The sequence below is a fragment of the Gopherus flavomarginatus genome, chromosome 5, assembly GCF_025201925.1.
Source record: "Gopherus flavomarginatus isolate rGopFla2 chromosome 5, rGopFla2.mat.asm, whole genome shotgun sequence".
In the NCBI taxonomy this organism is placed as follows: Eukaryota; Metazoa; Chordata; order Testudines; family Testudinidae; genus Gopherus; species Gopherus flavomarginatus.
In genome coordinates, this window is record NC_066621.1 from 10,995,165 (window position 1) to 11,008,650 (window position 13,486).

At 40.9% G+C, this 13,486-nt stretch overlaps 1 protein-coding gene across 5 annotated transcripts in view; it reads left to right on the forward strand.

The window, feature by feature from the left end:
• Positions 1-9,128, forward strand: part of KCND3 (potassium voltage-gated channel subfamily D member 3) — a 257,822-nt gene extending 248,694 nt beyond the window's left edge. For all 5 annotated transcript variants that reach the window (XM_050954306.1, XM_050954307.1, XM_050954305.1 and 2 more), the window contains one exon: positions 2,279-9,128. In XM_050954306.1, coding sequence (XP_050810263.1) covers positions 2,279-2,480 — 202 coding nt within the window. In that variant the 3' untranslated portion in view covers positions 2,481-9,128. The remainder of the gene's footprint in view (positions 1-2,278) is intronic.
• Positions 9,129-13,486: the final 4,358 nt, after the last annotated feature.

The following is a 13,486-nucleotide window of genomic DNA, read 5'->3' on the forward strand; positions in this document are numbered from 1 at the left end:
CTTCAGCTGCGACTGTGACTATGGCTACTCTAGAAAGCTTACAGCAACAGAACTGCACTGATTCAGCAGCACCACTGGAAGCGAGCAGTGGCAGCTATGTCAGCATGAGCAGCTCTCCCACCGGCAGAGCACTGTCCACACCAGTGGTTAGGTCAGTGTAACTTATGTTGCTCAGAGGGATGGTTTGTTAACATCCGTGAGTGACTTGTTACACTGACACAAGTGGTAACGTAGACAGTCTGGGTGGGGTTAGTGGTTTATCGACACTGGTTGGATTATTACAACAATCTGTAACTCACTAACCCCACCCCTTTATTTTCCTATAACTGCAGACGTGTTATAACAGGCCACTCTACTTTGAGTAGTCCCTTACAATGTGTGCTAACTACTTATGCTAAACAAGCTGTTGCACCTCGTATTTAGCGGTGGCGCTGGGTGTACCTTTCCCAGGCCTGACGCAGAGCTCAGTGCGGCTGAAAGCTCGTCTCTCTCGCCACCAGAAGTTGGTCCAATAAGATACATTACGTGACCCATCCTGTCACACAGAAGTACAAAGGACAGAGCCTCTTGGTGAGTCAACCTGTAATAACAGCAGTGACTTTCCAACAGGGAGCCCTTTGTATTTTGAAAGGAGAAGCCCTGTGTTTAAAGCAAGCCTGTTGGGCTGGTAACAGAGGACTCCTGCAGCTATGCAGATGCACAGAAAACAGACCTATCACTTTCCCTTGGTAATTAATTATAGGATGCAACTGATGCAGATCTAATAGGAATGCTCCCAGCTGCCAGATCCTCAAGACTAGTGCAGGGGAAACAAGTAGAAAAGAAGAGGATGGAGGCTTTGAAAGGAGAAATAAAACTGCACTGAAGTTTCAGCCTGTGGTCAGAGAGCCCTTGTGGGCTCATAAGACTTTGGACCTGGCTCACCTCTCACTTACACCAGGTTTACACCACTATACACAGTTGGGTCCAGTGGAGTTACAGCTGATTTCCATCAATAATGAGAACAGAATCAGGTGTAATCAGCTCCTAAAGGAAGCAAACCAAGAAACAGTATACAGGGCCAGATTCTCATCTGGCATCAGTGGCCTAGCTCCATTGTAATCAGTGGACTTCCACAGATTTAGAGCAACTAAGGATCCAGCACCATGACTCTCTGCATTAGATATTTTCTTTACTGAGTGCTGATGGAGTGAAAGGCTTCTAAGTAGTAGGAGAGGGTGAGCTCTCACTTGTGCTATAACCACCTTTGAGCTGCTACCTCACTTTCGTTCGTTATAGTCACGGGCACTGCTGAAAGCAGAGATGACCATCCTCCACAGCTGAACTCACCCCCACCTCCATACTGTTTCGGGGGGCTTCTGTTGTGCAGGCCCTCTCCCGCCCCATGCCTGTGTGTATCAGTCAAAGCATCCCTGTCCATTGCTGTATTCTCCCATTGAAGCTGATTTGATTGTTAAGCTTTATTTTATTTTTGGGGTTGTGAAACGCTTCAGTGAGTTTTTAATCACAATTCTCAGAGGCCCCTGGTGCCTACGCCGACAGGGGAGAAACGCAAACTCACTGCATGAGTCACTTGAGACACAAGCATTGCACAATGCATTAGAATGGTGCATAGAACAAAGAGATGGGCACACTCCAGCAGGGAAGAGACTGGTTAATTCAGCAGACATAACAGAGCCTGAAGCAAGCTGCCTGAAGCTAACAAAAGGCCACGCTGAGGGATGTTTTCCTTAGCAAACCCCTTACCTGCTCATTGCTGTGAGATAGCTGCAGCCAACGCGAGGCCCTCCACTGGAAGGCGCTTTGGAGTTCCATCTACTCAGTGGTTAGTTACTGAAAAACACCCCCATTTCCTTCAAGGAAAAAAAATACTGGGTTGCATCTGAATAACCAGAGAGGTGATTAAGCAGGCTTGGTATTAACAGGAATATAGGAATTGGCATACTGAACCCAATCAATAGTAACATCTGGCCCAGTATCTCATCTCCAACAGTGGCCAGCACCAGAGGAAGATACAAGAAACCCTGAGAAGTCTGAAAGAAAGAGCCTGTCCACAGGTGAAGTTGCATACCAAACGAGGCAGTTAACAAAGGTTGGTGTTAATTAAGGGCAATTAAGGATGTCCAGTGGTAATCAGGGTCTAGGGGGATTGTTTGGTGATTTCTGCTGTAGCTGTTTTCAGACCCCTTCCTTCAGAGGCATACAATACCATGGAGGAGCAGTTGGCTTTGTTACTGACTCTTGTTTTAAAAAAAAAAAAATCCTTTTTGTTTTCTAGTCGTTCCAGTCTCAATATGAAATCAGACGACGGGCTGAGACCGAACTGCAAAACCTCCCACCTCACAACAGCCATCATCAGTATTCCTGCCCCACCGGCACTGACACCAGAAGGAGAGAGCAGGCCCCCACCGAGCAGTCCTCACCCCACTATGAACATTTCCACCACATGCAGCAACGTAGTCAAGGTCTCTGCCTTGTAAAGTGGTGTTGTTCGAAGGAAGCAGCTGGAATGCCGGCGTCTCTCCCCCTCCACACCTTCATGTTCCTTTCTTGCTGCAAATTGTGCCTGGATGGACCAACCTGACATTTCGTCATAGAATTAGCAATGGAGACCTAACAAGGCAGCTTTCTTCAAACTTGCATTCATGCCGTGGACTGAGAATAGATGAGGAGCGGGAGGACGAAGTGGGTTGGAGAAAGGGTCTGTGTGTGCACGTGCCCGCAGAGAGCCTTGTTCCAGGATACGAAGCAGAAAATTGTTTCTAGAGGCTAGAGAAAAAGAACTGTCGTGGCAACAAGAAAGTCAATAAAGAAACAAATATAACACTGTGTATCTCGGCACCTTTTAAAAGGTTTTTAATGGATAATATTTATTCATGCGGAAATGACTGAAAAAGGTGAAAAAAAACAATGGATTTTGTGATTTTTTTTTTCCCTTCATGGAGCAGAATCTTTAATCAACCAAAATTACACATCTTGTTTTTCTTTTATAGACAAAGATTTAGACAAAGAAGACAGCTGTCGCAGAAATCTATTTCCGTTCATACGTGTGTGTGTGTGTGTGTGTGTATGTATGTGTGAAAGAGACCCACATTGAAACGACACACAAAATTCTGAGCACATTTTCTGGATTTAGTGCACAGTATCAAACTGATTGCACAAGCACAGTGGCACACGTGCACGCACACACCCCCACACACAAATCTTTCACCCTGGATGGCATTCTTTGCTTAGATGATTTTGTAACTGCCTTTTAAGTCAATACAGTGCAACTGCAAACAGTGTGTTTGTCTGCTAATTATTGTCTGTGAAAACATATTTGTGGAATAAAAAAAAAAAAAAAGAGGCTTTAGTAGTGTTAGTCCCACATGGATTTCTGCTTTCTTTTTGTTATCACTTACTTGTAAAGAGTGTGGCTAGACTACCAGTTCTGTATTTTTAAAAGGAAAAAAAAATGTAGGAAAACTTTTTTAAAATCTGTACACACAAATGGCAAAGAATGTGAAAGCACCAAACTCAGCTGCACCAGATCATCAGAAATAGGATAAAATGTAACCTGTCATCTATGCCCATGCTTTTTTATTTATATATATGCTAATAGTGCACATGCAACCCATTGTAAATCGTAGCCAAGTAGTGTCTGGATCTATACTTACTACAATTAAACCTAGAGCCAACCATTCACCATGGACTGAGAGGATGTTTGGCTTTTTAACACAGTCCTGTGGCTCCTATTGGCTTATTGATGGCATCTGGGTTGCACTGATGTGGTAGGTAAACAAGTTTAGCAACTTTTGTCCTCCTCTCCCAGCACAGGGGCCACAGTGTGTGTCCAGTTGAGCAGGGGGAGGGATACTAGGGTTTGGAATACATGGGATATGTTGTGGAACAGACAGCCCTTTACTTTGCAATTCTATTCTTCATCTGGGAAAAGTCACACACTTTTAGACAACCAAAAACTGTAACTCTGTGTGGTACTGCCGAGCTTAATACTTCTGACTAGTTCTACGGTGAATACTGACTGTTCTCCCTGAGATCTTTCTAGTAACAATATGGTCTTGAAATACAAGGACCTGACACGGCTTCCTTTATATATGACCGTTCTCCACTTGGAAAAATAAGTGGGAAATAATTGCTTATGCTCCTGCTACACATTCCTCAGACCACCTTTCGTTATGGCTGCAAATCGTTAGCAACAGCATAGTACATCCAACACAGTACATGCCATCCACAGACAGTATAACATAGTATTAATTAGCACATCCAAATGCCTCAATCAGGCTGAGAGCCATGTTGTGCGAGGTGCTGAACACATGCCTACATGGCCCCAAACAGCTTACCGTCCAATGGATAGCTAGGAGTCATTTCACACTTCCCTTCTCTCAACAGTAAATAGTAACTGAACTAACACAGCACTATCTGCCACACCACTGGAAGCATAACCCTGGGTGATACAACAAATGGATGGGTTTTTTTTTTCCTCTCTCAAAATACATATTGATGTTATGTGACTTTAAATTATGCACTATCAACCCACCTTGTCAACATTCCTACCTTATTACTCGGTATCACGTGGACTCAGATAGTTGTTGTGATAACCCAGTAACCTACATGGAAACTTATCCCATTTGAGGAATGATAAAGCTACAGCTAAACATTCAGTAACGTCAAACTGATGCCCCTTTTCTCCAGAGCTGGATAGTATATTTTCCAGCACTGGGTCCAGTCCATTTTAAATCACTCCAGTCCTGTGGTTTCTTTGCTACTTTCCTTGGGAGGTTATTCTGTAGTTTAAAAGATTTTACCATTAGCAATTTTTCTTGGTGCTTAATTTAATCGTTTCTTTGCTTCATTTAGTCCAGTGGTCCCCAACCTTTTCGTCTGGCAGGCATCAGACGAAGGACCACTGCGGCGGTGGAGCATCCTCCAAAATGCCACTGAATTTCGGTGGCGATACCTCTCAATGACGCCGCTTACCGTCGACAAGCGGCATCATCGAGAGGTACCCCCGCCGAAATTCGGGGATGACGCCTCTTGATGACATCACTTGTTGGCGACAAGCGTCATCATCGAGAGGTGTCCCCGCCGAAATGCTGCTGAAATTCAGCGAGTGCTCTCCCGGCGTCCAGGACGCGGGCGCATTAAGATGCCCCCGGGGCACCGCGTTGGGGACCACTGATTTAGTCTGTTATGCCTCATCATACACCCCCTGCCCTATCGAACATCTTCAGGCCTAAACAAAGTCCGATTCTCCATTGCCTTGCACCTTATGCCCTCGTTTAGATCTGTGCAAAGTAAGGCTAAAATGCTACCATGCTGCCTGGGAATGTATTACTCCCACTGTGCACTCAATTTGCATGGATTTAAATGGACCAGCTAGAGGGTAACAAAGAGCCAGTTGCTTGCCGTGTATTCTCAGCTCTGCTCTTCTCTTCCCTGACTTGCTGTGGAGTCTTAAACAAGTCACTTCATCTCTATGTGCCTCAGTTTCCTCATGTATTAAATGGGAATGATGATACCCACCTATGGAAACACTTTGCATACAGTGAATTATTATTAATCAAGGTATTTCCTGGACATTCACAATTTTTGTCAGGGACAAAGAAACAAACAAACAGGAAAAACAGTGATTGCAGTTCCTCTCTTTAGCTGTTTGGGCTCAGGTTGCCAGAGTAGCCCTGCCCTTTGCTATGTTCAGCATAGGAGAAGTTATTTTTCTGCTTAATTAAAAGCATGTAGCAGAACATTTCTATCATTACTTTAGCAAGCGCTGCTACATGTAATCACTAGCTTGACAAAGATCCTTGTGAAGAGAAGGAGGCAGTCAAAAAGGGTTGATTTCAATAGTTTAAGACAAAAATAACATTTATAATGGAGGCATTAGCCCATTTTAATGCTCATCTGAACAGGATTTGGGCAAATCTGCCCACCTGTAAATAACTGCGTACAGAACTCCCTGGGTTACACAGTGCAACAATAGCCTTGTAGTGAAAGCACTTTGCAGTCACTGAAATAGCACAGATTGGAATGAATCCACATGATATGTATTATATCCTACTGTACATATAGCATCCTTCAAATGCTTTACTGATAAACACAGAGCTGCAGAAATGGCTCTCTCTCTCTGCAGGAGAAAGGGAGAGCATTTGTTTTGATAAGCACAGAAATTGCTTGGCAGTCATGCACTTCAAGGGTAATGAGAGGGAACTGACTTGATTAGCTTATGTGAATGTACAAAACATTACTAGAGATATGGCCAAACCAAGCTCCACATTTTGAGCACTCTCAGACATAGGTTAGTTTAGATCAGGCCTGGGATCCAAATTCTAGGGCTTGGGCCCCTGTTGCCCTTACTCAAGCTGTTCTGGCCTCTAACCATTCCTTTTTCCATCCCACCTCCATGCATACAGAAGTTATAGCTAGGTAACCGTCAGTTACCTGCACCAACATCCCATTTACCTGAGGCACATGGAATGTGGTTTCTTCAGGAGTGGTTCTGCATGACAATATATACAGTAGGAGAGGGCATGTAGAACATGATTATGTTCCTGAAGGACACCTGATGAGTAAATCCAATCAAAAAAATGCCAAACTGTTTTTCCATAATTTTTTCCTACTTTTTTCCAGAATTTCTTGTGAATTTTTTTTTGTTTTCTTCATGAAAAACCAAAATAATTTGATCATTTATATAAGAAAAAAAATCATGTTTCTTTTTTTTTTGGGGGGGGGGGTATCAACAAATGTCAAAGGAAACAATTATTTGACAAAAAATTTTCCTTTGAAAAGCCATTTTTTGTGGGAAAAAAAAAAGTCAACAAATTTTCACCCAGCTTTACTGATGAGTCTATTTTCTTCTCACCTGGCATAGGCTTGCTGCTTACAGCAGAACTGTATACATTCCAGGAGCAAACATACCCATTGCAAATGATTAGTACATTCCTCTGCCCCAAACTTTGAAATCAAGCTACTCTCTTTGAAACCCTTTTCGCCTGTTTCCGTGAGAACCTTCAAGTCACACAAAGAAACTGCCACAAAACCTAAACAACTGTTCATAGAACTTAAAGATGGAAGAGACACTTAGTTCAGCCCTTGCCAACACACAATTCTTCCCTATAAAATATTTCCCAATGCTTTTTCTAGACTAGATAAAAATCTCCCCAGGGACAGGGCTCCCACTGCTTCACTTAAGAAATTATTTCAGCCTAATAGATCTCAATGTCAGGGAGTTTTCTCCTGATACAAAGCCATAATTTTCCCTCCCTTATTTTATTTTTCATTCCATTACTCCTAATTATTTTCCCTTTCACTTGCTAAATTGTCCCTCCCGCCTCCTTGAACATTAGCTGTGCACAAACATCTGAAGAATATAAAGTCTTGTCTTTGACCAGCAAATTCTACTGCAGGAGGCTGCTTTTGGGTGACAAAGGATTCATATTTTAAACGTAAATTGGAAAAAAATCATAAAATCAGTTTGCAATTCTAAATTCTTAACAGAAGCAGCTTACCCGCTGAAAAACTTCATTTCTTTTTTCAACACTGGGAAATCACTGTATTTTTTTTGGTGTTCAGAGCTGCCAAAACCTAATTTTAAAGTTGCAGGTTTTCCCTGAAATAGCTGATGCCACCATAGCATTGAACCAGCGCTCACTGCTCTGATTTACATAACTGGGGTGTGGGGGTGGTGGGTTCTACCAAGAGCTCAGATATTGTCAGCTCAGTAGAGGAGGAGGTGCTTTTTCAAGTATTTTAGATGTGAATCCATTTGTAATCATGTTGTCTGTTATACGTGTTCTAATGCTGATTGGGGATCTTAAAAATTCATGTTTAACTGATGGTTTGCAGTGTTCCCTGTAAGAAAGAGACTAAAACGGGGTCAGTGTTGGATTACAGTGGAGTTACAAACCAGCATGCAGTGGCTCAAGAGCAACAGTAGTTTTGAATAAAAAGCCTTATATGCTACGTTTAAAGCTTGGTTTAATAATAATATTTGCAAATATTTTTTCCCCACATCAATTGTATTTGTGGATAATTAGTCATTCTTCCACACTGGAAAGCTCTGTAGCTGATTAAATGTTTTTAATTATTTGGCAAATTTATTTTTGCTTGTTTTCTCTGACATTTTGGTCAATTGCACTGAATGGTGTGACTTCATAACTGAAGATACAGGCCTAACAATTAATGATGCCATAATGGTTAAACTTCCTTCCTCATTAGGATTTCCTTCTAAATCCTTAAGATTAATAATGAAGTGCAATGTGGTTTAATTATTAAAACTGGGGACTTAGGATCAGGATGCCTGGATTCTATTCCTGACTCTTTCTGAATGTGTGACTTCAGTCAAGTCACTTTTCTGCTCTATGCCTCAGTTTACCCATCGGTGAAATAGAAATGATACTACTTTCCTGTCTCACAGCAGTGTTGTGAAGTTTAATAAATGTTTGCAAAGTGCTTTATAATCCTCCAATGACAGGGACTAGAAGCAGGAAAAGATTTATTATATTTGGGATACACGACTGTGCCAGAAAGATTTCAGGTCATCAGTCAACCACCTCACACAAAGATGTTTGTGAAAAATTCCTGCTATAGTCTTGTTTTCAGTCAATAGTCTTATTTTTGTATGTATGTGTTGTGTTTCTTCTCCTTAAGTTTTGAACTGGCACTAGTCATAGCAGGTCATATAGCTGTTTGGGTGAGAGGTTAATAACCATACAATGCTCTTCTCAGTTCTCTGTTGCAACCATAACTGGAGTTCCAGCTGGTATCTTGGACCAATGAAATATTTTACAGAACAAGTGTGATGGTATATTTTTGATAATCACTGAGACATTCCAATGCAATGGTGTTTTCTTTAGAGGTTTTATGTTATGAGAAATGCTCGCCCTCATTATTTTCTATTTTCGTACTATAAATGGGCTTTGCTTACAAACATCACAGACAAAATGTACTGTACAAAACAGCAGGTAGATTCATTTGAGAGCACCCTTCTCTAAAGAACTCTAAGTTTCTGTTGTCTTCTTTTTGAATTGTAGTGCATATGTTGAAACTTGTATATCATTTACAGTATTGAGTCTTGTGCCACTGCTGTACCTGATGTATCCAATCTGGATTAAACAGAGTATATGCCACAAATGCTAAGATCATGCTGCAGATTCTTTTAGAACAAGTTTTTTTTTGTTTTTTGTTTTTTTTAACATTACTACCACTAAGGTATTTATGATACATACAAATGTCAGTTTAAACACAGTTCCCTTTATTCTATTACCAGAGTTCATCCCTCCAGAAAGTTTGTTTTAATGGGAATAGCTTTTGAAATGATTTTTATAAAAATCTGAAAGTCTTGAGGTGCTTTTCCCTAGCCCAGTTTGCATTCTTTTTCTTTCCAGGGGTAGTGTTCCTTGCAGACCAACCTCAGCTCTCTACTTTACTACAAATGGATGGCAATGGATCTAGCATAGGGAACAAGATGCTTTGGAGACCTTCCCTTACATGTTTTTTTATTGGAAGGGGGGCGGGGGGAGAAGGGGAAGAGCCAATGCAGAATTTCCTTTGACTTCATAAAAGAAATCGAACCTGTCAGCACACCCTCTGCCCCGTCTTCTGTAGTTCCTTCCCTATCTAATGCCAATTGTAAATATAGTTGGAATGTTGCAAGCACTTTACAGTAGAACCTCAGAGTTACAAACTGACCACTCAATCACACACCTCATTTGGAACTGGAAGTATGCAATCCAGCAACAGCAGAGACCAAAGAAAGTGAATACAGCACAGTACCGTGTTAAACGTAAATGAATAAAAATAAAGGGAAAGTTTAAAAAAAGATTTGACAAAGTAAGGAAACTGTTTCTGTGCTTGTTTCATTTAAATTAAGATGGTTAAAAGCAGCATTTTTCTTCTGCATAGTAAAATTTCAAAGCTGTATTAAGTCAATGTTCAGTTGTAAACGTTTGAAAAGAACCACCATAATGTTTTGTTCAGTTACAAACAACCTCCATTCCCGAGGGGTTCGTAACTTCTGAGGTTCTACAGTAGTTCTTGGAGAAAAAGCCCAGACAAGATTCCCTTTCCTCTCATGCTAGGCTACTGCTCAATCACACAACTCTTCAAGAAACTCCTCTCCCTTATTTAGGGCCTGACCCCGTCTTGGGGTCAAGCAGTGGAAACGGGCCCAGACACTTAGCCCTTAAAAAAAAAAATCCCTCACATACAGTGTGTCCCCTCTACCTTGCCACTCTAAGCTTCAGTTCAGAGGAATACAGCTTCAAAACAGTGCAATTCCCATGGTCTTCCCACCCTGATCAGAGCTGCAAGACTTTGAATAGTAGGTAATTTTTAAAAAGGCAACCTATATTTTCAGTTTATGGGCAAGGCTTGCTTGTAACTTAATTTCCAAGGTACATTAGCGGTAGCGTCTCCAGTCTCTATGAAAAGGGCAAATTCATTCAAACAAACAATTTAATTGTCTAAGGACTAGGGGGAAATGATGTATTGTGTGCACAAAATTTCTCAATCTTCCTTTCTAAGCAAAAGCTTCAAGTACTGGTTCCAATGGAGAAATTTATTTCACCATGTTAGATGCATAGTCTGCCCTCTTCCCTCACACACACAAAACCCCACCACCACAAAAAACAACAAAACAGCAGAAACCAACAAAGCAAAACAACAAAATCAAACCACCAGAAGCACAAACTGCTGCTTGTGCCCTTCTGATGTTGAAGCTGGAGCACAGTGTGGAAAAGCAGATAGAGCTACAGGATGCATATAAACAAATCCAGCGATTACTGTATTGATCACCTGAAGAAAATATGTTTGGTGTCAACTACACAACTGCAGGAAGGGTTCGGAGGAAAAAAATGATTACAGGATGGCTCCTCTACTGGAGAAAAATCTGGTTAAAAAAAGTGCATTTATACATATCCTGAAAATAGATCCTGTCCTAACAGCATTGTGAGATTCTCTTGCAACCTCTTCCCACTGATTTAAGAGCTAAAATGACAAGTTAAAGAGAAGACTTTTCCTAACTGCCACTACTGAAACTCCACAAAAACTTGAAACTTCAGTGTGCCTTATGCCTCTGAAAGTATTACCCATAATAAAAATTCTGCAGCTGGAAGCTGGACATGACTAGGCAAAACACAAGATACAAGCCAGTTTGCTCTCTCAGCTAGGCAAAGGTAATAGTTAAAAAAAAAGTTTAGCAATAAAGCCAGCAGACATGACTTAAAGACACAAGGGAATAGCTATACTGCTAATGAAGTTGCCTTTTTAAAATCACTTTTATGGTTCAAAAATAATATCCTTTTAAACACTGACTGCTTTATGAGTAAAGAACACATGAAATGGAGAGAGACCTGCTGACACAGCCTTTGCAAGGAAACAGTAATGCAGATAGCCCAAGATGCAGCCCAATTCTGCATCCTCCTTTCCAGCTCATTGGAGCTGGAACAACAGAATTTATTGTTTTTAGAAACAAACATTACATCAAGGTCTTTTCAACGAATAGGAAAAACACTCAGAGTTGCGTTATTGCTATAGTGTTCATTTATCCTGATGCTACAGAAGAAAAAATACGTATAGAGCTCAACTACCTTTTCCAAATTTTAACTAGTGTCATTCAATCAAAAGTTATATTGCACATCCCAATGATTCTGTGAAATATAAAGAGACACATTAAGGATGAACAGTTCTCCTTGTGCATTGCTTTAGAAATGGCAGTTCTGATTCTGCAAGCTCCACACGTGCAGGATTCCCAAGCTTTACATAAATACAAACAATGGGCTCAACCTGAATGTAAGAGGAAGAACAATCACAGCTGATTTTATATTTTAGCCATCAGTACAAAATCTCACCCCCAAAACTTAAGCGTTAACAGTAAAAACCCATGTCAAAATGTCTCTCTCCTTAAAACAGTCTAATTAAAAGCTGCTAATTAGACAACCCCTCCGTAAACATCGAGCAACAGTTATGGTTAAAAATTATTAAGCTTGTTAATTGCCCCACTTGCTGTGAACCCCAACACCCACTAGGTGCCGTTTTTCCTTCTCACAAAATACAAAACAAAAAACAAAAGTGAAAGCAGAGAGCCTGAATTTACCAGCAGACGGGAAAGTGCTACTTTCATGAGCTATATTATCAATTTTGTACGTTTACCACAGACAGACAAGGAAATGAAGTTTGTACCACAAAACTCGTCTATCTGCAACTTGACAAGTAGCAAATAGTCAAAGCTGAGATAAGAGCATTCACTTACTAAAATCTGGCATGCTCATGAGTAGAGGTTTGTAAAAGTGCTATATAGAACTATCCACGTCAACAGGCCTGCCTCTATACGTCACTTTGTCCAGAGATCGCCTATGTCTTATATTTAAAGAGCTTCACTGCACCATGAAAGACCTCTCTGAAACCTTTTAAGGAGCTTTGGATTGTTTAAGTAGTACGGGGTGGAGTTCTGCTACAGAACAAGGGTTTGAAGATTGGCTTTGCACAAGTATTTTGTGATTGCTTAACATAACATGAGGTATGCAGTAACTTGGGAACGTGTGCCCATATAACACATTTCAACATGATTATTGCACCAAAGGTACAGCCACACACAACACAGGACTTGCCTGCTGATGCCTACTGGGTCTTCTACCTACATGTATCAAATATCATCAACGCTATTTTTAAAGTAACAATGGATTTATATTAAATTACAGTGGATGACAAATTCACAATTTCTCAAAACGAATTGCGAGGTGGTGACATTGAACACCCTTCCATTTGAAGTCTTCTATCCAAGTTTTATGCATGTAGAAACAGCAAGCTTCCTCCCAGAAATGAATTTTAACTCATAGGTAGGAAGCAACCCTCCCACTAAAAGGACTTCTGGCAATGTCCTGGCATCCCCCCAAGACTGCCAAGAACAGGATCAACTGTGAATGGTTCAGAAATTAACACCTGTGCACTAGGAACCGGCCTGAGATCCAGATCACTTCACAGATGACTCAGCACAAGGTTTCAGATAGTAATTTTCAAGCATCCTACTGAGGCTGGATTTGAATTAAGAAGTTAGAATGGAAATATTCTATATCCATTACCAATATCCTAAACCACCCAATCCCCCATTTCTTCCAGGCTTCAGGCAGACACAAAACAACATCAAGACCTAAACAAAGAATGCCAATTAGTTTCAGGGCTAATAGGTAATTTCGTTTCTAATTAAAGTTTTCCCTTAAGCATGGCAAGTCTGATATTGCAGCACCCAGGAGAACAGGCCAATTATGATAGCTGCATTTTTGTATATAATTAAAACCTCCTCTATCGCATAGCCTACCATACCTAGCTGTGGAAGTGTTATTTATACAGCTTTAATTAAATTCAATTTAAATTAGCAATACATGTATTAATTGAGATAAGCAGGTTTCAATCTGCCATTATTAAATAGCAGGAGCAGTTTTTGCTCTACTTAAGAAGGCACTATGAAAACTGGGATGATGGCTGTCCATGA